Genomic DNA, 25,381 nt, shown 5'->3' on the forward strand with positions numbered 1-25,381 from the left:
GACCATCTCTTTGCCTCTTGGGTGTTAATATTAGCAGTAGGGGTCCTTTGCTTAGTTTGGCCATCCTCAGAGGTTTGTGGGCAACACACTGGGAGAGGGCATTTTCAGACACTAAACTGTGGAATTAGCTCCCAGTTGCATCTGGAGTCTTCACTGTGCAGTTTTTGTCCTATGCACCTCTATACCTTTGACACTTCAGATATATGTTTTTAGACCCACCCCATTCTTTTGATTGTAAATTGTTTTAATCGATTTGAATATTGTATTTTTAAATTGCTGTATTCAACCCTTATGGCGAATAGTGGGTAAGAAATCTTTAGCAACAGCAGCAGCAGCAGCATTATTCTACTCAGCCCCCTCAAGCATGGATAACCCACGTTAAACATCTCACTAGACATCAAGGGGATGTAGCCTATGTTAGTTCTAAGAGTAAGGTAAAGGTACCCCTGACTGTTAGGTCCAGTTGCAGACGACTCTGGGGTTGCGCATTCATCTCACTCTATAGACCAAGGGTGCTGGCGAGCTTCCGGGTCATGTGGCCAGCATGACTAAGCCGCTTCTGGCGAACTACAGCAGCACATGGAAACGCCGTTTACCTTCACGCCAGAACGGTACCTATTTATTTACTTGCACTTGGAGGTGCTTTCGAACTGCTAGGTTGGCAGGAGCAGGGACCGAGCAACGGGAGCTCACCCTATCGCGGGGATTCGAACCACCGACCTTCTGATCAGCAAGCCATAGGCTCTGTGGTTTAGACCACAGTGCCACCTGTGACCAGCTGAAGAGTAGATCAACTGAAATGAATGATCTTAAATTAGTTATGACCATTAATTTAAATGAGTGTGCTTCGAGGACTTAACGTAGGCTACAACCGAATGCTATTCCTTTGTACCCGTCATGTTGTTATAGCACTGAATACTGAACAATTCAGTAACAGTATGCAGTGTGAAGTTTGAGGCACCTCTTGGCAAATATTTTTGCTGTTTGAATCGCATTTAGTGGTGGATGGAAGAGTGGTGCAAGCAGATTATACAGATGTATTCTAACATCTGACAGTGGGCTCTTGCTAACAATGCCACCCACTCCCCTTGGCTAATTCTTGTAATTAATGTAAGCATCATGTTGGGGCTGGGGCTGATGGGAGTTTGAGTCCAACAACATCTAGCGGGCAACCCCCCATTGGGCTGCCTTGGGATCAGCAAAGGCCTCTTGTTATGGGGCCAAACTTACCATGGAGATGCTGTTTCTAGTAGTAGCCCCATGTTGAGTGTATTGGGCAGTTCCATTATTTCACCATGGAAAACAGGTGGGAAGACTTCCCACCTCTTTTTTACCTAGCCTCTAGTGATCAGAACATTAATTACCTCCCACATATTAAAAAATTCTGGGATCAAACATGCAAAATTTCTGTTCTGAACGTGACCATTCTTCATTTCTAAGCCTGTGGTCATCCCATCCTCCCTTATCCAAAATGCAATAGTGGTGGACCACGATATTTTCTCCCATTCTGATTGGTTATCTCATTCAATTTCCCTTTAATATGGCACATCCATCCATCACATTACTTTGTTACTGAAATATGTTGTTACTGGCATTTGAGATTCATAGCTGGCCTGTTTGACTGCTATGTGAGAAGTGAAAGCAAGTCAGTTTGATGGATATGATAGCCTCTGACACTGAAACCTGGCTTAAAAACCATGAAATATTTCTATCATGAACTGCATCAGAGCTCAGCTTGCCCACTACTTTGTCTATGTAATTAACTCCTGCACAGTAATAAACTTGGATATATTATTGCCCCTGAATGTTGCATCAGAGTGAGTGTTGAAACTAATCAATAGAAGTTTTTGTGTGGGCTGTGGGTTAGAGTTAACAGAAACCCAGAAGTGTCATAGCAAGAAGCCATTCAATCAAGACTGAAACCTACGTTGAAATTAGCAATTCCCTGCTTAAAGATGATTTCATCTTATTTGCACACAGCTTCTGCTTGCAGGGGAAGGAACTTCAAACTGATAAATGCCATAATATTTTCCCCCAATAAAAACTGATTGCCAAGCTGCTCTCTTTTTATAGACAGGCAAGTATAATCAAACTTTGCAGGTCCAGACAAAAGCACTGCTGCATTGAAACGGATCGTAGGCAACCCAGTCTTGTTTTTGGTGTGTGAAAATGCCCTTTCTGACAGAACATCAGGATCCACACATTTCAACAGCAGGGCATACAAGGCTGCATGAAGATTCCAGGGATCAAGAGCAAAACAATGGGGCTGGAAGGAGCAAATATTTTGCCTGCATTACTTTTGTCTCCTATCTGAGCTAGTGGCTTCTTGTTGTTTTGCTGACTGCACACTCATTCTTTTCAGATAATACAAAAGCACAGATCAGACCATTTCCCCATCTAATGGTTGTGTGTGGGGGGTGGTGGGGGTGGTAATCTTGCTTTGGTGTGATAGTCATACAAGTGGTCACCAAATCCTTTTACTCAGAGGGAAATCTGTGCACTGGTGTGAGAGATAAGGAAAACCTACCAATCAACGATTATTATTTTTTAACAATATTTTAAAGTGTTGCATTAATGAAGGATGTGAAGGTAGCCTGGCTAGCTAGCTCACTTCTGTTTCTTTTAAGGGCAACATTAAGTTCCCGTGCTTTAGGGGTTCAGAGTGGAAAGCTCCTCAAAAATTAAAATCAATTTTTTTTGAAAGACCACAAAATGGCGGGAGAAGCTTTAGACTACTGGCGTAATGGGCACAGCCAAAGTTACACAATACTCACATCAACCCTAGCACAACCAATGATCTATACTGGGGAGGGCAAAGTAGAAAATATGTTCCCCCAGAGACAAAATATTGTGTTTTGAAGGCAAGAAATGGAGATCCCTGTGACAGAATGGCTACTGTGAGACACAGACATCTCACACAATAACAACTGCGAGCACTAACTGCTGGGAAGGAACGTCACTTGGAAGCACCCCAACACAGTAGAGGGAAGGGGGGGAGAGAGAAAGAAGGTCAAACAAACCCATCTTTTCTCCAGCCCAGGTGCTCTTGATGACAGGCTCATTTTCAGGTGAGGGCGTGGCAGTTGGGAGATTGGGGGCCACACTGCACACAATGGCACCCCGCTGTTTCTGAACATGGTTTGTGTTGAAGGTCGCAAACTCCGATGTGACAGCAGGCTTGCCTGGGTCTAGTGCATCGAGATGGTGGTGGTGACCGTCGCTGAGGATGTTTAGTTCAATGGGGGTAAGACCTTGAGTGCCAACCCCGACACTTTTGGATAATTCGCTTTTGGAGAGCAGGTCTGGGTCTTCTTTGGCCACAGGCTTGTGAGCCTTGACTTTGTGGCAGTAGAATTTGCGGATAAGTATAAATGCTGTCACCAGGGTGAGGACACCTAACAGCCCAGCAGAAATCACAGCAATTTCTCCAGACCCCAAGATCCAGCTGGATGGACTAATTGTTGGAGTCACAATTTTCTGCGTGCAGAATGCTCCCTGGAAGTCGCCCGTGCAGATGCAGTGAATGGAACCATCAGAATTCACACAGCGCGCAGAGTTCAGACATGGGTTTTCCAGGCATTTCTCCGCAGCTTTTTCACATCTGCAGAAGAGATGGTAGAAGGCATCATTAGACAATGTGACATCACATGTATCAGAGACTCTACCTGTGAGATCATCGGGGAGTTACAGTGCCAGAGGAACCAAAAAACTGCATTCCACTCTAGCTAAAAATGGTTGTGTCCATAGTACCATTGAAGAAACAATTAGGTATCTTAACTCATATTGCCTTCAGTGAAAGAATTACAATTAAGTGTAGCTAAATCCAGCCATCGGGATCTAATTCAGAAGAACTGATTCAAAGTGTATAGTCAATATGCAAAAAAACCCACCAAAAACAAAAACAAAAAAACCCCCCCCAGGGTTAAAAAAACAATGTTCTGTTCAGAATGTTCATTTAATTCCTTTTTATATGTTGTTGTTTTTCCCCTGTAAATATTGCTGGTGTGCTAACAAAACCATTTCCATTTTAATACTATAAAAGTTCATAATAGTTCAAAATTTGAAGTCATTTCTCTTCAGTGATAATCATTCTATAGGATGACCACACTTTGAAAACACTTTGGTGTATAACCTGCGTATAACATGGTATCAAAGATAAACATAGAACAAATGTTCATAGAAGGCCAGACAGCCTCATGGTAATGGCATGGGAATGCTGGTGAACAGGATGAGAGGCCATAAGCTTTATGAATGCCAGATTTTTGTTGGCCTATGTCATCCTAACAACAGCTCTAAAAGTATCCTTTTGACAGAGAGGCCCAGGGCTGGTGCCAAACTTCAGACGGGTCATTGGCACAATCCAGCCAATGTCTCCCCCCCCTTGACCTCCCCGCCTCCAGTCTCCTTTTTGCTGCAGCAATTTGACCACAATTCCCTTCCCCCTGCTCCCCACAGCCCCCTCTCCTACTTTTTTTTTGTTTACAACCACTTCTCTGCCATCTGGGTTCTGAGATGGAGCCAAAGGCATCCTTCTTCAGACAAAGAGATTTTAGGTAAAGTCACTGAGAAGGCCTCTGGGGCTAATATGCATTGCTGTGCTGGAAAGTACTTTTACAACTTTTAAAGCTTAAAAAACCCACTGAGTTTCGAAAAGCCACAGTAGCGAAAGACTGCATTTTTCTGGCCACCTCACCTACAACACCTGGCTCTGAGGATACCCTTGGACCTTTCTCAGAGCTCCCAAAAAGCAGGTGGATGGAGGAGGAAGGGGAGCAGCTAGCTGGATGGGAGTCAAGCTTTACTGCCAAGTGAAGTGATGCCTACACAATGCCATCTGGGCCTGGTGGTGAGCGTTGGTCAGGCTGGTGAGATGCTCTTCCTAGCCCCGAGGCTTTAGCCAGAGCCTGACTTGGGCAATTGTTGGTGCTGTCCCTTGAGCAGAGGCACCAACTTCTCAAGATGATTGAGGGGGCTCGACACGACATCCTGATGCCACACGTGCGATGTCACGAGGAGCCAGGGGGCAGAGTTGAATGCCCCTTGAACATTGAGGGGCCCCAGCTGCCTCACAAAAAAGGGGGGGTAGGCAAAAATGTCTCAGCCCCTAGGATCTGGTGTGTATAGCCTAGGGAGATCCATAATTGGGTTCCCATAACCCCAAACATCCTGCTCCTCGCCCAAACAACTGTATTTGCTATGTGTGTAAATAATTTCCCGTTTAATTAATTAATAATAGTGACATTGGTGGCAGGTAATAATAATGAAAATACATTACTCAACACTTATGTAGCCAAAGACCTACAGAATAACCTGATGTGCTTGTACAGCAGCACCATCTAGTGACGATTTGTGCATTTTCCTCACATAGGCAAGATGAGGAGAGTTATTCTCCTTTTTCATGGTTGTCCTCAAACCAAGATTATTATAAATATTAACTGGCCTTTCCTTTTCCTCTAATCACCTGAGTGAATTCAAAGACCCGCCAACAACTTTTTGTTCTGGACCTAACCACGAGATCTCACCTGACTTCATATTTAAGTAAGAGGCTGCCACTGGTTGATAGTGAAACTCTACAGGCAGTTATCATTTTGCTGTGTTTTTAAAAAAATGGAATTAGGGCATCCATTCTGAACGAGCATGTGTGAACCCATCTAGCATCTGAAACGTGTAAACCGACTCCTCTGACAGATGTTGCATTTCAGACGTGGCATGAAAACTATTGGTAGTGCTATGATTCTCTGTTTCTTGTGTCATTCAAGCATGGAGGGGGTAATGCTTAAGGGCCACACCTACCTTTCTCCCCAGTACCACTCTGGGCAATGGCAGGTATAGCCGCCTTTCTCGGAGAGGGCACAAGTCCCCCCATGCAAACAGGGCTTGCCTTCACAAAGGTTATCAGCAACTTCGCAGTGGTCTCCAGAAAACTGGATGGGGCAGATGCAAGAATAACCTAGTGACAGGAGGGGGGAAAATGGAAAAGGTTTGAAAAACAAGTGAAACCAGAATGACATTTTTTCATGTGTGGAATCAGGGAACCAGCCCGGAGGCAAAGGACAAGATAGGGCCTCCCACCCAATTCAATATAAAGAAGCTGGATGACAGTGGAATCCTATGCCCTGCTGCCCAGAAATTTGATGATAGTGCACTTGAGGGTGGTAGAGTAGCTATGAGGGAGAAGGACAGCTCTGTGGCACGTATTGCTCAGATCTGCAAAAGGGGAGAATGGCCAGGGGCTCAGGAGGAATATTAGGGCTCTTGCCCTCCAATCTACTGCCTGAGGCAATTGCCTCACTCTGCCTTATGGTACGACCAGCCCTGTGTGGAATGCACCGTTGTTACAGCCATCCATTCCTGGGAAATAACATTTACAGTGCACCGAAACAAATGTTGAGTTGCTGGGAAAATCGGAACCGTTCACTGCTCAAACAACTACAGTAATTAGCACTGCAGCTGCACTACCTCAACTGCGCCGGCGTCATGGGCACCTATTGGACAGCATATGTGGAATCACGGCCACAAAAGACATTACTCTCCATTGCCATTTCGCTTACTATATTTTGCACCTTCCTGTTTTCTCCCAGCACAGGTTCCCAAGGGAAATGCACTTACAAAATGATCAGACGATGCTCAGATACCAATTCCGGGGCTGTTCTAGCTTATTGTTGGCATTCCAGAACACCCCAACCATGGCTACTGCATTTATGCAGGCACACACTTCGTACGGGCATCTTCCCACCATCACACGGAGACCGTCATGCATGTCCCCAAGCATGCTGTCACCGCGTGCTGCAGAAGCACATGTAAATCTGTGAGGACATGAACTTATACGCCCTTGTCTCTCTGAAAATTGTTGTCTGACAAGTGCGCCTGAGCTGCTGATCTGACAAGACAAGAATTGTAAGCTTTTTGCTCTGAGCTGAAGGAAAGGAGGACGTGTGCTCTCCACCTTTTGCTAACTGCTCACCTGTCAGGGCATGCAACTCGACAGCAGGCTTCAGGCAGAAATAACAAAAGGTGCACATGCCTACAGAAGGTGATTCAAAGTGTTTCTCAGTGTGTGTCTCCCATTACCACACACTGCTATCCAAGTCACCTCCAAGCACCCATCAGTCCCACCACCACCCCAGGATAGGGAAAGGAAAAATCTCTACAAGCCAAGGAGCACCTTTGCTGGCTGCCCTCTTTGCTTATAAAATGTGTGGCTTCGTCCCATGAGTATCAGGACGGAATGCTTTCCACAGATGTGGACACTAGTGACAGAGAGTGTAAAAAGGATTCTGCTTAAAGCTCATTGCACATCATGCTTGTGCACTAGAGTTGGAGTTTATGATTTGTCTTTCCCCCCCAAGTGAAGCTCATGCGTTACCGAATGGAAATAAAACCAGTCAATCAAGTGTATGAATGTAAAGCCCCACTTAGAGTGTACGTTTATACTGCTTTAAAGAGTCATAGCTTTCCCCAAAGAACCCTGGGAAGTATGGTTGATAAGGGTGCTGAGAGTTGTTAAAGGTAAAGGGACCCCTGACCATTAGGTTCAGTCATGACCGACTCTGGGGTTGCGGCGCTCATCTCGCTTTACTGGCTGAGGGAGCCGGTGTACAGCTTCTGGGTCATGTGGCCAGCATGACTAAGCCGCTTCTGGCGAACCAGAGCAGTGTACGGAAACACCATTTACCTTTCTGCCGGAGCGGTACCTATTTATCTACTTGCACTTTGACGTGCTTTCAAACTGCTAGGTTGGCAGGAGCAGGGACTGAGCAACGGGAGCTCGCCCCATCGCGGGGATTCGAACCGCCAACCTTCTGATTGGCAAGTCCTAAGCTCTGTGGCTTAACCCACAGTGCCACCCGAGTTGTTAGGAGACCCCTATTTCCCCCACGGTTACAATTCCTAGAGTTCCCTGGGAAGAGAGGCTGAATGGTAAACTGCTCTGAGCTCTGTGAGGGGAATAGTGGTTTCCTAACAACTCTCAGCACCCTTAAGAAACCTCAGTTCCTGGTATTCTTTGGTGGAAGCCATGACTGCTTAAAGTGGTATGAGGCTGCTTGAAATGTATAGTACGGATAACTTCTGGGGTCACCATTAAAGCCATTTGTTCAAGGATCAGTGTTCTCATGTGGCCACCAGACTAGAGACAGCTGAAGGCCTAAGCCCCCCTGCTCAGTAGGCACCAGAACAACACACATTTTGCTATATGTGATTTTGCTGGGGGAGAAGGGCTGCTTTAAGTATGGTGCCAAACCCCTAAAAAGCCCTCATCTTTTCCTCTTCTAATGTGCTATCTTTCCACGTCTAGCTTCCCAATACACCTCCATTCTAATTGGAAATTATTACTCACTGACTTTGGGCCTGAGTACATGCATGCCTTTGTAATGAATATGCCTCTCTTTGGAGTTCCCAACCCAATTATTTAAGCCCCTTTCCCAGTGCCACTCGCTTGCCTTCCAAAATACTCACAGGCCAAAACAGGTTCCCCTGCTCCTCCCATCCTGCCAGCCTAAACATTCTTGTTATCCAAATCTTCTTCGCTGGCCACGGGCTAAAACCTTCATCCATTCCACACCCTTCCCCCTTTGCAGCAAATGCTGGCAAAGAGAAAATCCCACACTTTTCACATTCTTGTCCCTTGCACTGTTGATTTAAATGTAAAGGGGGAGAGGCGGATGTGTAGGAATTCAGCAGCTGCCATTTGTCTGGCAGCCCCGCAATAAGCTCATTGGGTGACTTGAGGCTAGTCCACCCAACCTCAGCTTAGGGTTGCTATGTGGAGAAAATGCCTTGAGCTCCTTGGAGGAAGGGCAGGATACAAATATTGGGTAGGAAGGTACAGAGAAACCAAGTAAACCTCTACTCCTGTCTGACAGTACAAATGGATCTAAAGACCAGACTCCCAAGTGCTTAAGATATTGAAAGAAGGGACAGGAACAGAAAATTGGAGGAAGAACTTTATTTCTGCTGCCTTTACCCCCAGGCATATTTGAATGCAGGCAATGAAGCAGTTTGGTCTTTCAATGATCAAATCATTTGGAATTTCCCAGTTGACCTTATCAACTCAAGAAGTTCCAGCTAGTGGGAATACCTGGCAACAGCGGCCAGAGTCACACACAAGCCCAGTTCACCTGTTACACTGCCAGTTCCATAAACCATGGCTTAGGAAGCCTGGGTCAAGTCTCTTGCCTCTGCCTTCCTCCTCCCCTTGTGTGCTGGTTTTGACATGAAGATCCTGGCTTGTTTAAACCAGAGTTCCTTGGTACATCCCAAACAGAGAAGTCTGCTTTAATGTTGGTTAACCAATCAGGATATTAAGCAGATGTAAAGGAAGTGTGGGCAGGCAGTGTTATTTTTCTAAAAAAAGAGGTGCTAGAATTCACCACGAACACCTCCCTCATTCTCTTAGAATGGCAATGGTGCCCACCTGAGAGGTACTGGAACCCACCTGAGAGGTGCCGGGCCTGAGTTTCTGTGAGTTTCTCCTGAAAAAAAGCCCTGTGACCAGGTTTTAGGCTCATTTCTGGCAGTTCCCTCATTGCGAGAAGTGAGGCTACAGGGAACCAGACAGAGGGCCTTCTCGGTAGTGGCGCCCGCCCTGTGGAACGCCCTCCCATCAGATGTCAAAGAGATAAATAATTACCTGACATTCAGAAGACATCTTAAGGCAGCCCTGTTCAGGGAAGTTTTTAATATGTAACGCTGTACTGTTTTTAACACTGATTGGGAGACGCCCAGAGTGGCTGGGGAAACTCAGCCAGATGGGCGGGGTATAAATAAATAAATAAATAAATAAATAAATAAATTATTATTATTATTATTATTATTATTATTATTATTATTATTATTATTATTTCTGGCTTCTTAAGCCATGCTTTATGAAGAGGCAACATGACATCCTAAACAGACCAATGTCTCCAGTATTGTTCATATTTGCACAGAAGCCATTTTCCTTAAATGTGACTAATCCCTGCTGTTATTTCTCTAGGCCAGCCTTCCCTAGCTTTGTGCCCTATGGATGTTTCAGAGTACAACTCCTATCAGCCTCAGCCAGCATGGTCAATGGTCAGGGATGTTGGGAGCTGAAGACCAAAACATCTGGAGGCTGTCAAGTTGGGGACGCTGCTCTACCCCCCCAAAAAAACCTTGTACATTGCCCATTACTGTTATTAACACAGCTCTTACCTCCACCTTGTATCTCAATGCAGAGTCCGTCATTGAGGCACGGGTTGCTCCTACAGGCACCGGTGTGTGGGCAGCATTGCCGAACGCCTGCCTCTTCAACAACACCCCTGGATCTCTTTTCCTTTGGTATGGCCACCAGGTCTCTTCCATCGAGCGTCATGGCATCCAGGCACCCTCTGAACCCATCAGTGACCCTCTGAGCCTGATGGTGCTGCACAAACCCTCCAATGAGCAGATCTCTTCTGGAATGGGAAGGGTTGCAGGCCTCGGGGAGCTGCAGAGAGGCATTTCCCAAGCTGTCAACAAGCAAACGGATGGAATTGCCTTTCACTTCCAGGAAGACAGAGTGCCACTTTCCGTCACCCACAAATTGGCTGGACGAAAGGTTACCGCTGAAACCACTCCGACATCTGTACCCAAGGCGAGGCACTCCATTCGCAAGCTGCAAAACATACCAAAACAGGCAGAGGTGTTTGCTTTTTAAATAGATAGATAGATGATAGATAGATAGATAGATAGATAGATAGATAGATAGATAGATAGATGTGTCCATTTTGCTTTCTTGTTCTGTTTTTAGACTCTGGGGCTGCATTCACACTATACCTTTAAGCACATTCTAATCTAAGCACATTTCCCTCCTCAATGAATTCAGGGCATGGCAGTTTGCTAAGGATGTTGGGAATTGTAACTCTGTGAAGGGTTAAGTATAGTGCCCAGAATTCTTTGACTGGGGGTAGGGATGTGCTTCAAATGTGGTTTAAAGGTACAGTGTGTTCACAGCCTAAGCATCAAACACAATTTTACAGTGGTATTTTATTGTGGGTTCCTGCACCAAAACGGTATAGATAAACCAAACAAAATGGAAACGTGAATCCAAAGAAGCTAAGAAAATACAGTACATACATTATAACCCAAACTTGCATTGTCATTAATTAAGACTGATTCTTCCTAGAATTTACAGCCATTCAACATTCATAGGAATCATGCCTGCCATTTGGGCCTTAAGATAATTCAGAAGTAAAGAAAGAACACTGGCACTCGGGAAGACTTGACTGACGACTTGCCTACCAAATGGCTGTGCAACAACTCTGTTCTCGCCCTCTTGTTAATGCTATAGAAGTTGCTGCCTAAGCTGGAGCTGCTCTTTTGCTGGCGCCAGTAGAGGAGTGTTGGCAGAATCCAAACAGTGGAAGGCAGCTGACAGTTTTGCACCGGGGAGAGTCAGCAGAGAAAACAGAGAGGCAGAGAAAAAGACCGATTGTAATAGTCAGCAGCTTCTCAGCAAGATGGAAGCAGAGACCAGCTGCTCCAGAAGACCTATCTATTCAGCTAAGTTGTTGTGTGCACAGAACAAGGTCTCCCCCTCCATGCCTCCTAAATCTGCTCTGGAATATTGGTGAATAATAATAATAATAATAATAATAATAATAATAATAATAATAATTTATTATTTGTACCCCGCCCATCTGGCTGGGTTTCTCCCGCCACTCTGGGCGGCTTCCATAGAAACCAAAAATACACTAAAATATCACACATTAAAAACTTCCCTGAACAGGGCTGCCTTAAGATGTCTTCTGAATGTCAGGTAGTTATTTATCACTTTGACATCTGATGGGAGGGCGTTCCACAGGGCGCGTGCCACTACCGAGAAGGCCCTCTGCCTGGTTCCCTGTAGCTTTGCTTCTCGCAATGAGAAACCGCCAGAAGGCCCTCGGCGCTGGACCTCAGCGTCCGGGCAGAACGATGGGGGTGGAGACGCTCCTTCAGGTATCCTGGGCCGAGGCCGTTTAGGGCTTTAAAGGTCAACACCAGCACTTTGAATTGTGCTCGGAAACGTACAGGGTTTTTGGGTGGTGGGGGTGTCCTGCACCCCCCCAGTGCTATGTTGAATTCCACCCTGGACATTATATTTATTTTATTCTTCTGAAACATGCTATTACTATCATCAATATTCTCAGTAACAAATAAATCATAGTGAATAGTAAGATATACATATACCCACACCAAACCTATAGCTCACAGAACACAAGATGAGCCTGCTGAATCAATGCAATGACCCATCTAGTCCAGCTAGGAATCAAAGCAGGGACCTTCTGCACACAAGGCATGTGTTTGGGCATTGAGTTATGGTTCCTACCCTCTTATTAAGCCCATCCTGTCACTTGTGTTTATGGAGGGCTGCAGAAGAGTGCTTGCCAGAATGCCCTTCCCTATGGAATTTATTCTCCGAAAAGGCCTGTCTAAGCCCAGCCTATGTTTCGCAAGTGAAAAATCTGTTGCAATTTCTGCAAGTTACATTTTACTGTCTTTTTTGTTTCCTTGTTAGGGAGGGGATTCATACCTGTTTGATTGTTGGCTGTGCCTTTGTGCTATTTAACAGACCTTTATAACATTATTTTAATTTCATATGTTTTATACCATTTATGAGCCACGCTGAACAGCTTTGCTCACAGAATGTGATGTAAATAGCTGTGGAGGAAAGCTGTTGGTTTGCAAGATGTTGGGAGGGTGAAAGGAAGGGGGGGAAAAATCTATTTCAAGGAATGAAAGATAGAACAACCGTAAAGATACAATTTGACCAAAGTTAATCACTTTAAGATGCTGCTGATGTCAGCCAAGCAGACTGCTTCATTCTCCCGTTGAAATCATTAGGATTTAAATGTGCTTAGGACAGATTGTGCACTGAAGTATCAAAATGAGTAAAATAGCTGTGTGGTTTTTTTAAGCTAAACAAATGGGGCAAGGGATTCAAAGGTAATTTTAAAGTAATTTGTTTTCTCTGCTAAGTGCTGTGCTGTAGCAATGGCGAAAGATATATTCAAATTTTGGAATCAGTAAGTTACAAGCTCCTCTTTCTGCATCAAGGTGCATTAAACTCAACCAAGGACCATCAAATAAAAAGAAAACTGTATCTGGAGGGTGAAGTTCTTCCTCTGCTGCCAAGGGAGAAGCAGTGAGCACACCTTTGAATTCCATAAAGATTCTAAAAGTACAGCCAAAAAAGAAAGAAAAGGGAATGATATCAGATTAAAATGTTCCTGCTTCTGGCTAGATGTCTTGAGTGATGAAACTCATCAAGAGCGCATGTTGGTGCTTGACTAACTCTCTTCTTCTTTCACATGGGCTGTTCATCAAGGAGTAAGTCATGTAGGATGACCCTGAAAAAATGCCTGCCATCAATTAAAGCAGGGGTTGGCAACGTGCAGCCCATGGGCTGGATGCAGCCCACAAAGACCGTTTTACTGGCCCCCGAGCTGCCCCCGAACCGAGCCACCCACTTGGTGAGTCCCTCGCACACTGCGCTAAACTGGCGCAGTGCGGTGTGGGGACTTGCTGAGCAATGCTAGAAATCGCGTCTGCGCACATGCGGATACCAGAAATCGCGCCTGCGCATGTCCAGACACCAAAAACCGCTTCTGCGCAGGTGTGATTTTCAGTGTCTGGCCATGTGTAGAAGTGATTTCCGGTGCCACAGACATGTGCAGAGGCAATTTATGGTGTCATGCTGCGCCAGTCTGGCCCACGGACAATCTCCGTGGGAGTGATCAGGCCCATGGCCAGTAAACCTTGCTGACCCCTGAATTAAATCTTAGGTCAATGAAGACTTGGGTCATCACCTCTAGGTTAGATTACTGCAATGAGTTATACATGCGGGCTGCCTCTGAAGACAGTCTAGAAACTTCAGCTGGTGCAGAATTCAGCAGCCAGGTTGCTCATCCGGGCAAGATGGTTTGAGCATATAATGCCAATCCTGGCCCAACTGCACTGGCTGCAAATTAGTTTCTGGGCCTAATTCAAAGGGCTGGTTTTGTCCTATAAAGCCTTAAACAGCTCAGGACCTCAATACCTCAAGGATCGCCTCTCCTCGTATGAACTGACCTGGATTCTGTCATCATAATCTGAGGCCCTTCTTCATGTGCCTTCTCCATGATAGGTTCAGAGGGTGGCAACATGAGAACAGGCCTTTTCTGCAGTGGCTCCCCATTTGTAGAATTCCCTCCCCAGGGAGGCTCGCCTGGTGCCTTCGTACTTATCTTTAGGCACCAGGTGGAAACATTTTTCTTCTCCCAGGCCTTTGGCTAATTAAACAATCTACACAGCCTTTTAAACTGAGGAAGGGTATTGTTTTGTTTGTTGTTATATTGTGTATTTTTGTGTTTTTCTACTGTAAACAATCCTGGGATCCTCCTAAAACCACCAAGATACACCAAAACCACTAAAATACATAAAATAAATGTTATCTGTCAAATCTGAACCATTACTAATAAAAACACAAGCTATGGATTACATAAAAACAAAGATAAGAAGTTAATTAAAATTGTGGTGAAACAACTAAACGGAGACCTCAGCTTGGAGGCTGTGCCTGTGATAGCCAGTGTTAGGAAAACCTGTGGAACTGGATTTCCAAAAGTGCTACGCATCTCTCTAATTCCACCGATTTCAGTATGAAAAGCCAGAGCTAGATCAGGATCGAGAAATTGGGGGGATTCTGTCTGACAATAAGTGACACTGTCTTCCAGCAAAGTGTTTCAGCCAAAAAGATAAAACTATTAGGAGATGTGCGAGAAAAACAGCAAGAAGACGCACGAGGTGTTTTTATCTCAGACTCATTGTGTAAACAGGCTAGATCATTAAAAGCTAATGAATTATGTGTAGTAATTATTATAAACTGTCATCAGACTACCTGAATAGCTATAATTAGCTGAGTGCTTTGCCTATTCATCTTTATCCAATGGCTCTTGAGTGTTAGAAATGTAGGAGGCAATTCTGTGACTGCCTTCTCCCCTTATGAATCATCAAAGGATATTCAATATTTCTAACCACATGCCCGTTAAGCATTTTCTTTTGCATTGAGTGCTGCGTAGGAGACCAGGCAGCCATTTTGTTGAGCAGTCATTCTTTTTTTTTTTCCTGCATGAAGATTAGTCAATGCTGGCTATTTAACAAGCATTCACTGCAATCTGTTTGCTGATGTTGCATCAAGGCAAGCATTCCTCACACCTCCCAGTGTCTTTTTCCTTACTTTCCTTATCACAAGAAGTCTGATCTTTTTGGGGAATAGGTTTGTTGTACAACCTCTGCAGATCCACCATAGTTGTGTGATCTGAATGTGCAAATTTTGCCTTGAAGATTAGCAGCTAGTCTCAACCTAATTCAGTTTAAGCAATTTTATGAGTGTTGTTTAAGAAAGTGGGTGGTGAAGGTAAAAAGCCCCCCCAGACTGCATGGATAATGCCTGTCCTTCACCCCCACAGTGGGGTTAACAGTAAGTTCAGGCTGAACGGGAACACATGGGGTGGGAAGGGGTGAAGTTCCCATTCCCTCAGCATTGCTCTGTTGATTAAATTAGGTGCCCAATATGTAGACAATCTCCCATGGCTGCTTTAAAGGGGGGAAAGGGCCATAGCTCAGTGGTAGGCCATCTTCTTGCATGCTAGTTCAATCCTCAGCATCTCCAGGTAGGGCTGGGAATATCTTCTGCCTGAAGCATGTTTCCTCCATGTGGAGATCTGTGGCCAATCAGTGTAGACAATACTCAAGTAGATGGACCAATGATCTCACTCAGCGTAAGGTAGCTTTCTATGTTCCTATGTTAACAGGGTGAGCAGATGACAGTCTCCTGCACCATATCAGTTTTGACCCCAAATGTGAGAAGCTTATTCATTCATCCAGATCAACCACATGGCCCATGACACTATATTTCAGCACATCTCCACTTGAAAGACACAGATATGTATTGAGATAATTATGGCAGCCCACTGGAATTGATGACTGCTGTTTCCTGTGTGGCCAGGATGAGAGGAACTGACCCATGAACTCAAATCATGGTGAAATGGAAGCCCTGAGGCTTCCCAAGTTCATAAGTTCATTGAATTGGCAGGTTACCCTGATACTGAAAGCTCTGCATTGATTGCCAGTTCATTACCAAGTTAAGACTGGTATAATCTGTATAAAGCCTGATGTCCCAAAGTTATCACATATTTGTTTAGCTTCTACACGAACTAAGGCCTTTAGTACAGTGGCACCAGGATTCTGGTACACTGTTCCTGCTGAAACCAGAGGGGCACCTACAATTTCAGTTATTTCATTGCCTGCTGAAAACAGGCAGTTGTAATTGGAGAATTAATTTGGTTCAGTGTTGACCGTTTGTTCTGTATATTATGATTTTATAATTCTATTATGTTTTAATGATTTTATCGTACACCACAATGATATTACTTTTATAAGTTCAGATACGCTTCTTTAAATAAAGATGGAAACTTACTGACTTCTCAAGAAACCACAATGGTTGGTTTTTGGCCTCCCCCTCCTTTTGTTGTTGTTGCAAAGTGCACTTCTACATATAGAATCAAAGAGTTGGAAGGGACCCTGAGAATCATCCAGTCCAATGCCCCGCAATGCAGGAATATGCAGGTGTCCCTTGCAAGGATCAAAGCTGTAAACTTGGTGTTATTAGCACCACACTCTAACCTACTGAGCTATATATGTAGGTGCTCTACATTTGAGATGGGGAAGGACATTGTGCCTGCTTCCTTGGGTTGCAGGGTAGTGGTAGTGGAGGCTGTAAGGATCCACAATGCCTACCTGCAGAACGGCACTATTGGTTCCATTGGTAGTGAGCAGGACGGCATGGAGCTGATGGGTTTTCAAGTGGAACTGCATTTGCCAATCCCTTTTACCTTGGTGGTGGTACCATATGTAGCTGTGTCCACTGAACTTCAAAGCTGTACCTAGAAACGAAAGTTTAATAAAGGCTGTTTTCAGAAATAGGACATCATACTGTACTCTTCCAGTTCTATGCATTCTTTATCCTGAACATGATCTATAGTGATACTTAATAATAATACTTCACATTTATATGACACTTTTGAGTGCGATTTGGACATGCATGACCAGATCCATGCAATAAAGGAAGCCAGTATTGCTACCCCCAGTATTGCAGGTGGGAGGACTGAGAAAGTGTAGCTTGCCTAAGTCTACCTAGCAAGTCATGGCAGAGGTGAGATTTGAACTAGGGACCCCCTGATTCAGAGCTCAGCTTCTTTACCTGCAAGGCTACACCAGCTCTGCTTCCCTAAGCATCAGCATCACACAGGTTTTAATGAACACCCCTTGCAATCCACATCACAAAAGTGCATCAGACAGGGAGTGAAGTCGTCAAAATTTGCATTTCCTACTGGATGACAGTCTCAAAAATTAATTTCCAGATGCCTTCATCTGCCCCTGCTGCCATAAAAAACCTCTGTCCCATACTGATCTCTACAGCCACACTCAAACGGTTTGACTTTGGCGCAGTCTTCCATTGCATCTTGAGACAGACAGATGCCATCAAAAGCCTATTGCAAGCACTGTGAAAACCATGAATACTGTGAAAACCACACCTAGTCGAAGCAATACTAGGTGTCACAGCATGCCAGGTATCTGAGAGGGAGCGGGGAAAGACCAAATTCCCTGGCCCACAGCTGCTGGAGCAACAGTGCAAAGGAAATGGGTGTATGGGATAGAAACTGGGGAGAACAAGGCAGGCAGGTAGATTCACAGGGATTTCACAGGAGGGCAGGGGGAAGGATTGGACCCTGTTGTGCTCCCAGTGACAACATAGGAAGCTGACTTATTTGAAGTCAGGTTTATCTAGCTCAGTTGACTGGCAACAGATGTCCAGGGTTTTGGATGGGAGGAATTTCCAACCCTATCTAGGGATGCCAGGGATTGAATCTGGGACCATCTGCATGCAAGGCGAAGGCTCTACCACTGAGCTACAGGTTAGTTTGGGGGTGGAGTAGCTATTTTCTGAGTTTTTGGAAAGACATTATTTTTGGTCTGAGCGACAAAGATGAAAGAAGGATGTGTGTGTGTGTGTGTGTGTGTGTGTGTGTGTGTGAAGAAACAAAACATGCAGGGCATTCTACAATGTTCAAAAAGGACACCAACAGAAAACCCTGAAATACTTCAAGGAGGTGATTTATCAGAAGACTTTCTCACCATTGCAAGAACACATTTGTTCCAAACTGTGCCGAGGAGTGAGAACGCTGAGTCGGGCGGTACTGTAAGTGAACACCATGCCCGGGTCAAGCTGCATTGTCTCCCTGCAAGCACGCTGAGTGGTGCAGCCCCCCTCCTGGCATGGGACATGAGTCACCTTCTTCATCTTCAGCCCTACTCGCTGGTCCATCTCTTCAGCTGACTCAGAAATCCGGCTAGCAAGGAAGCTGGGCTGAAAGAGCGGATGATGAGGCTCCCCAATGGCCAGCAGAAGGTCCACTCCATTGGTAGCACCCGAAGGCTGCAAGCTAGCCATGTGTATGTTCTGCCGCCTGGTTTCAAAGAGGCTTCCCAAAAACCTTTGCAGGTTGCGCCAGTGATCGCCTATAAACTCCTCAGGGGTGAGGTGGCGGAAGTGCAGCACCACCGCTTTATCCACAGCTTCCTGGCTGAAGGACCACACGTGGATGTGGACGCTGGTTGTGGCTGCAAAGGTCCCATCACTGACAGTGACATTCAGGGCATAGTGACCGTGCGGGAGACTTTCATCTGCAATTATCTTCCCATCTGTAGCCCCCACAGAGAAGTGTCTCTTTTCCGGCCCTTCCGACTCCAGAGTGTACAGCAGAGTGTCGTGAGGGTCTCGATCGGTGGCATGAATTTTGCCAAGAACCCCACCGCGGAATGCTCTTTCATTAGTACTGATGAAAATCTCTAGAGAGAGGGCTGAAGGTGGATATCTGCTTTGCTGCGTCACCCGGATGTTTACAAATGCAGATGAAGAGAGAGGAGGGATACCACTGTCTGTGACCTGTTGAGAGAAATTCAGCAGATGTTTACAACTTTGCACTAACACTTGTGCTCAGCGTGTTGCTAGCATGCCTCCGTCTCCTACTCAACTCTCCTCCTCAAGGTAAGAAATGATGTAATATACAGTTAACGACTCACACTTGCATAATGAAAGGGTTAATCTGAGTTCAGGTTGCCAGTGGGAGTGGAGTTTTGCAGGCTCCCAGTAGCCTTTTGTTTCCTCTCTCTTTGAGCTTCCTGGAAGAAAGAGCCATGCAGCCATGGCTCCCTGCAAGTGAACTGAATCTCCCTAAATGGAGATTTTATAACCAGCATCTTTGCTAACCCAACGAAGGAAGAAAGGAAACCAAGTGCTTTTATTTTGAAGTTGTTTGGAACCATTTTTCCATCTTTATTTTACTGCTGGCAGATGGAGACATTTATGTTGTCACTTCTGAAATTCTGTGGGCAAAATATTCACTTACTTGCAAAGCTGAGTGTCTGTGATTTATTCAAGGCTAAGTATTTTGTGGGGAATGTTTGTTTAAAGGTGTGGGTTGCCAAAGGGTCTTTCTGTGTGGGTTACCAATGCTGTTGTAGCAGTGGCACTGGGGAAGAGGCTATTTTACCCAACCAAAAGTGTGCTTTTGCAATCAAAATACTCACTTCCACGCTGCTATTTGCTCTGTAAGGTACTTGTATCTTTCTCTCAACAGCACAAACAGCAGGCTACCTAATAGGCGCACTTTTGATATGAGAAATGGCCCCTTAGCCAGCATTGCTGCTCTAAAGAAACTGGCAGCTCTCCAGCCCTGTGGCTCCATTTCATTTATTAAAAAATTGCTGGGAGAGCCACTCAGAATCTTCCCATGTAATGTGTGATTTGAGCCTAAGATGGATCTACCTGGACTTGCAGAAGGTATTGTTCTTTTGTTCTTCTGTTCAGGATGGATGATGTCAGCAACACTCCATCCTGATTGATCTGGAATGCCTTTCCATCATTCCCTTCAGTGATCTGGAAAGAATATGGAGGACCGTTCTCTGGAGAGTCTCTGTCACTCATGATGAACTCCAGGACACTACTGCCAACTGGAGAGTTCTCCTGAAACGTTCAGAGAAAAAAGTTAGAGAAAGACCAGTTGTCTAGCTAGTTACAGAATGGCCAAGTTGGCTTACAGGTTCAAGGCTCATTTGCAGCTACAGCTTTGGTCAAAGGCCATCACAAAAACAGAAACAAAAAGTGCTAGGGTTAAGCACGTGCAGAGCATGTGAGCTTAATAAAATGTCCCACTTTGTATACCTCTTTAAATGTTAAGAGATATTTTGGTAATTATGCTATAAAGAATCTTCTGACCAAATGTGGATACTGCAACACAGTTAATATCTTCAGATCCCGTTAAACTCAAGGGCTATGTAGAAAACTGTGAAAGAATGAAATATTCCTGGAATTTCACCAGATTGGTTTTATTATTACTGTAAATCTTGAGTTACCTCTTAGCCTATAGGAAACCCTGTGATTAACATGGCAACTCTTAGGATTATCTTTGAAAAAGACTAATCGGGTAAGGCTGATGATTTGGAATCGATACTTTACCTGAACAGTCACACTGTAATTGAGCTGAAAGAACCTGGGTGGGTTATCATTGACATCAGACACTCGAATGAGTACAGTGGTGTCATTGAAAAAAGGCACCTGTCCATTGTCAGTCGCTCGGACTTTGAGAGAATAGCTGGATATCTAGAAAATATAACGCATGCACCAAGGAGCTTGGTTATTCCAATACACATTAAATAATGATTAAGTAAAGTATCATTTATGGCCTAATATTATAAGTGCCTTCTACTTTACTAGGACTTTCAGGGTTGATGAATTCTAAGTCCATGTCAGTCATTCAGTAGTAAATTTGGATATGCAGTAAATTAAAATATAAACAAGGAACCGCAGAAAGAGGGGAAGGGGAATCAAGAATGATTGTGATTTATTTTAATTTTTGTTCTGTATATTGTAAAAGCCTGTAAATAAAATTTTAAAAATAAAAATAAATTAAGATAACTACATTACCCTTATTTTATAAACAGAGATCACAACTCACAGATGGTGAAGCAAGGGTGGAGGATGTAGATGAGATTAGGTTTATACACCAAGTCAAGAAACCACAAATATGGGTATTCTAACCACTGAATGCTCCTGCCTGCCCATTTAAACAGCAGCTCTTACTGCACATTCAAAGTAGCCTTCATATTGATTTCTATGCCCAGTGAATGTTAAGCTACCCTTTCTTATTGACTATCACATTTTATTAGTATTACGAACATGTTCGGCAGGTGGACACCATTAACTTCATTTTGAAAAAGTTCCTCTTTTGTCTTGTGGATGTGTTGCCAGTAGTTTAATTATTCAGTATTAAACCCTAACACATCTTAGCCTCACTCCCACTGAATCTGTCACTCACTTCTTCTCTGTCCAGGTGCTTGGCAATATGGATTTGTCCACCTTTGGGATCAATGATGAAATGGCCCAGTGGATTCCCTACCACAATTGAGTATGTGATCTGGTTGTTCATCAACCCATCCTTGTCATCTGCTAGAACCTGTAGAGAGAGAAAGAGCTGAGTTATTACCACCAGCAACCTTTAGCAGGAAAGAAGCATTATCTCTTGGACAACGTGTGAAGGTTTCACTAAAATAAGCAGAATGGGTGGGTTGGGTTGGCCTGATTGGGGGTGGGGGGAGAGCATGGATCAAAGCCATGGGGCAGATTGTGTGTGTGTAGCCCTAGGAAATGATAGTCCTGTTTGGAGGTGTTGCTATTTCCTCTGTAATGCCAAAGCCCATATCAGCCTATTTAAAAGGTGCCAAAGATCGGGCTGATCACTAATATAAACTCAGTGGCCTGATTCTCACACAACCCTAAACTATGCCTTGGCTTTAGCTTTATGTGTGAACCCTGCTCACTGGCGTAACTATGGTTTGTTTACTGCCAGAAAAACCTCAATCTGAAACCATGGTTTGGTGTTGGTCTATGAAACCTGGTTTGTTTTTACTATGGCTTGGCGCTATGCTTGAGCCCAAAGTTCTTCTTTAACCATGGTTTCTTTGGCCACCCAGAGGCTTGACAAGATGCAAAGTCACAAGGCAAGAGCAGCTGGAAAACAACCAACTTTGGAGAAGCAAGCTATGGCTTGTTTGATAGTCTGTGGAACCACTCGTGGTTTGTTAAAGATGTTAGATGCAAACCAGGCCAGTAATGGCTGCTTTTAAATGCTTTCTCTTTATGTATCATGTACCAATATGTACCAATATTGTGCCTGGTCTGATGATGATGAATGGAGATGGCTATCAGCTAATATGCCTAACAGCATATTAGCATATTTCACACTGTCTTTTCTCACTTCTCCCATTTACTGCATCCATTATTACACCAGGACAACGGCTCATCTTCTAGTAATAATCCTGTGCACTGCCTAGTGTGTTTTCCTCCACAGAGGCCATTAGAACACAAAACTATAGTGGCAGAGGCTGTGGCCAAAATGCAGTAGTGAAGTCCCATGCTATTTCTTACCATGATCACCATTTCACCAACAGCTGCATCTTCACGGATGTCGGCAATGTACGGGTCTTGGCTGAACATTGGCACGTGGTCATTTATGTCTGTGACATTGATCACAACCATGGTGATGTCACTGAGAGAAGCAGAGCCCTTTCTTATACCCTCGATAGACAAGTAATATTCATGGCTAACTTCGAAATCCAGGCTTCCATTAACATATAAGATGCCTGCGTATAGATAGGGACAAGAAATGTTTTGAACACAGGACAACCAACATACTAGCTATACAAACTAAAGGGATGGGTGGCTATCTCACAAGAAAATATAACTATTTCAGATAAAGCAGCATTTCCATACAAAAGTGACCAAAATTTACTGCTGTATTTTTGAGTGAGAACAAAACAACCACTACTTTTTCCTTTCCCCCACCCTATAAAACCATCGCTCTCATTGTTGATAGATTTGTCGTCGGATCTGTATGGAGAGGGACCAGGGGAATTCACTGCAGAGTGCAAGAGAAGCACCTGGGATAGACAGGAGAAGCCAATTTGCTGAAGAACAAAAGTATCATTGGCTTATCTTGCCTGCTGAGTAAATAGCCCACTTACCTGTCATAGAATGAAGCCTGAATTTCCCATGATCATTTCCATTCATAATTTCATACTTGATCTCGGTGCCCTGAGCACTATCCCTTGTTAATGAAGACAGATTCAGAATCTCTGTGCCAACAGCCACGTCTTCCTGTACCACAACCACGTATTCTGTATCCAGGAACACCGGCAGATATTCCTTCAGATCCACTACTGAGACGGTGACAGTAGCAAAGGAGGAGAGGGAGCGTGGAAAACCCCTGTCTGTGGCACACACGGTGAGCTCCAGCGCGGTCACCTGCGATTCTTTTAGAGGCTTCTCCAGCCGGATCACACCAGTTGCCTCCTCTATTGAAAAGTAGCCATTGGCTGACTCAGGAAGAGCATAGACAACTTCTGCATTAAGACCTGGGGGGAAGGGTGGACCCACAAGAGACAGAAATATTACAGGAAAGACCATTTCATTTCCATCATTATTTAATACATGGGAAACAAGCATATCTAGCATCTCATTTCTTGCCTTAATAATCAGAGATCCAGGCTTTAACCTGGAGTAGGTGGCAGTGCTTCCTGAAAATAGCATAAATTATAGGTTTACGTGGACGTTATAGATTGCGTTTTGTTATTATTTGATGAAGAGTGGAAGGTTACTGTGTTTAATTTTGCAAGTGCTTGCAGGTTAGGCGTATTGTCATGGCACAAAACGGGGCAAATCAGATTCTAAGATTCATGTTTCTTTGCAAGAAACAATTATGATCAAAAAGAAGTGGAATCCTTCCAGATGATATCATTTTTTAATAACTTTGGATCACCTGGGGGGTTAAATCCTCCATAATAAATGAGAAAAATGATCTGCAACAAACTACTCTATAGGCAGCATGGGTGTTTCTGCTGAATAAATATCAGGTTTTTCCATCTGTTTAGATTAAAATATATATATATAAAACCATGCCACAGATTTATAAGCTGATTGGAAACAGCAAATAACTGGTTTTGCAATGGCGTGAATAGGGAGAGCTTCTTCATCTCTGGTAGGAAAATTTAAAAGTCAGAAAATTTTGGAAAATAGTAATTAACTTCAAAGAGACATACTTGAAATATATTATAATCCAAGAGGCTGAAGGCTTCAGGTATCTAGTTTCTGTTCAGTTTCAATTGCTCTAGTTCTGACTAGGATTAATTATGTTAGGCTATATAGAAATGAGTGACTATACAGAATCTGTGAAACAATACCATTGGAATTATAAAGTTACCAGATTGATAGGGTTGCCATATTTCAAAAAGTAATATGCTGAACTTTTATAAGAAACTCACCGGGTTTCCCCTGATACTGTATTTTGCTGATGTCCCGAAAACCAGGACATGTCAGGAATTTTCCTGACATATGACAAGTCTACCAGATTGATGAAAGAGAGCTGTCTCCAACAGCCAATGGTCTGTAGTAACTAGATACATAGGCTATTTCACATCATTTACCTATGATACGACACAGCTACTCTAGATCTGGGAATTGTTTAATATATTACAATCACATTTGATACACTTTTATATATTACTGTCATGCATGATACAATTTGGATCATACATTTTGTATTAGCATACAAATTTTTGCTCTTCATTATAATGTGAAAAGAGTCATCCTAAAAATGACACACACCCCCAAAGATTTTCCACTGCAGAAAGAATTTACCATTATCTATCTAGGCATAGCTAAACTTGAAACTCAAATTTCAGTAGCATTTGATTTCCACATCATATTTGCACAAATCTGTCAATGGTCCATCAAATAGGTGTTTGCCTATGAGATGTCTTCCTAAATATCCTGAACTCTCTCTCTCTCTCTCTCTCATCATTAAATTGCTTTGGGATGCTTCATGGGAAGTGGTTCATTAACAAAATAAATAAACACATACATAAATATCTTAACAAGATTACAGAAAACACTCAAGATACTTAAAATTAAGTTACTCATGAATGATATATTTTCTTCATTTGCCAAAAACATTGATCTGTTTGTACTATAAACTTGCAATAAACACCACATTTTGTCTCACCTTCATCAGGGTCCCTTGCGGAGACAACTGCCACGGGAGTCTTTACTGTGGTGTTATCAAAGACAGCTACTGCACAATGACTGGGAAAGAACCTGGGAGCATTGTCGTTTGTATCTTCTAGGTCCACAGTTATGCCCACCTGGCAAAAACGTCCTCCTCCATCTGTTGCCTTGGCAACAAGCTGGTACTTGGGCTTCAGCTCCCGGTCAAGTAATGAAGAAGTGGTCAGCTCCCCTGGCGTG

At 43.9% G+C, this 25,381-nt stretch overlaps 1 protein-coding gene across 2 annotated transcripts in view; it reads right to left on the bottom strand.

Moving 5' to 3' along the window:
* Window positions 1–25,381, bottom strand: part of FAT2 (FAT atypical cadherin 2) — a 103,380-nt gene that overhangs the window by 2,239 nt on the left and 75,760 nt on the right. Inside the window, exons 13-23 of one of the 2 annotated variants that reach the window (XM_083488283.1) lie at window positions 25,140–25,373; window positions 23,104–23,493; window positions 22,508–22,722; window positions 21,399–21,536; window positions 20,540–20,683; window positions 19,850–20,047; window positions 18,157–18,967; window positions 16,759–16,904; window positions 10,174–10,615; window positions 5,794–5,950; window positions 3,183–3,601 (exon numbers count right to left, since the gene is read on the bottom strand). In XM_083488283.1, the coding sequence (XP_083344409.1) occupies window positions 3,183–3,601; window positions 5,794–5,950; window positions 10,174–10,615; window positions 16,759–16,904; window positions 18,157–18,967; window positions 19,850–20,047; window positions 20,540–20,683; window positions 21,399–21,536; window positions 22,508–22,722; window positions 23,104–23,493; window positions 25,140–25,373 (3,294 nt within the window). Of the gene's footprint in view, window positions 1–3,020; window positions 3,602–5,793; window positions 5,951–10,173; window positions 10,616–16,758; window positions 16,905–18,156; window positions 18,968–19,849; window positions 20,048–20,539; window positions 20,684–21,398; window positions 21,537–22,507; window positions 22,723–23,103; window positions 23,494–25,139; window positions 25,374–25,381 lie in introns of both variants that reach the window. The other variant, XM_083488282.1, reaches the window with a different exon arrangement.

The sequence above is a fragment of the Podarcis liolepis genome (assembly GCF_965112155.1).
Source record: "Podarcis liolepis genome assembly, chromosome: 2".
Classification (NCBI taxonomy): domain Eukaryota; kingdom Metazoa; phylum Chordata; class Lepidosauria; order Squamata; family Lacertidae; genus Podarcis; species Podarcis liolepis.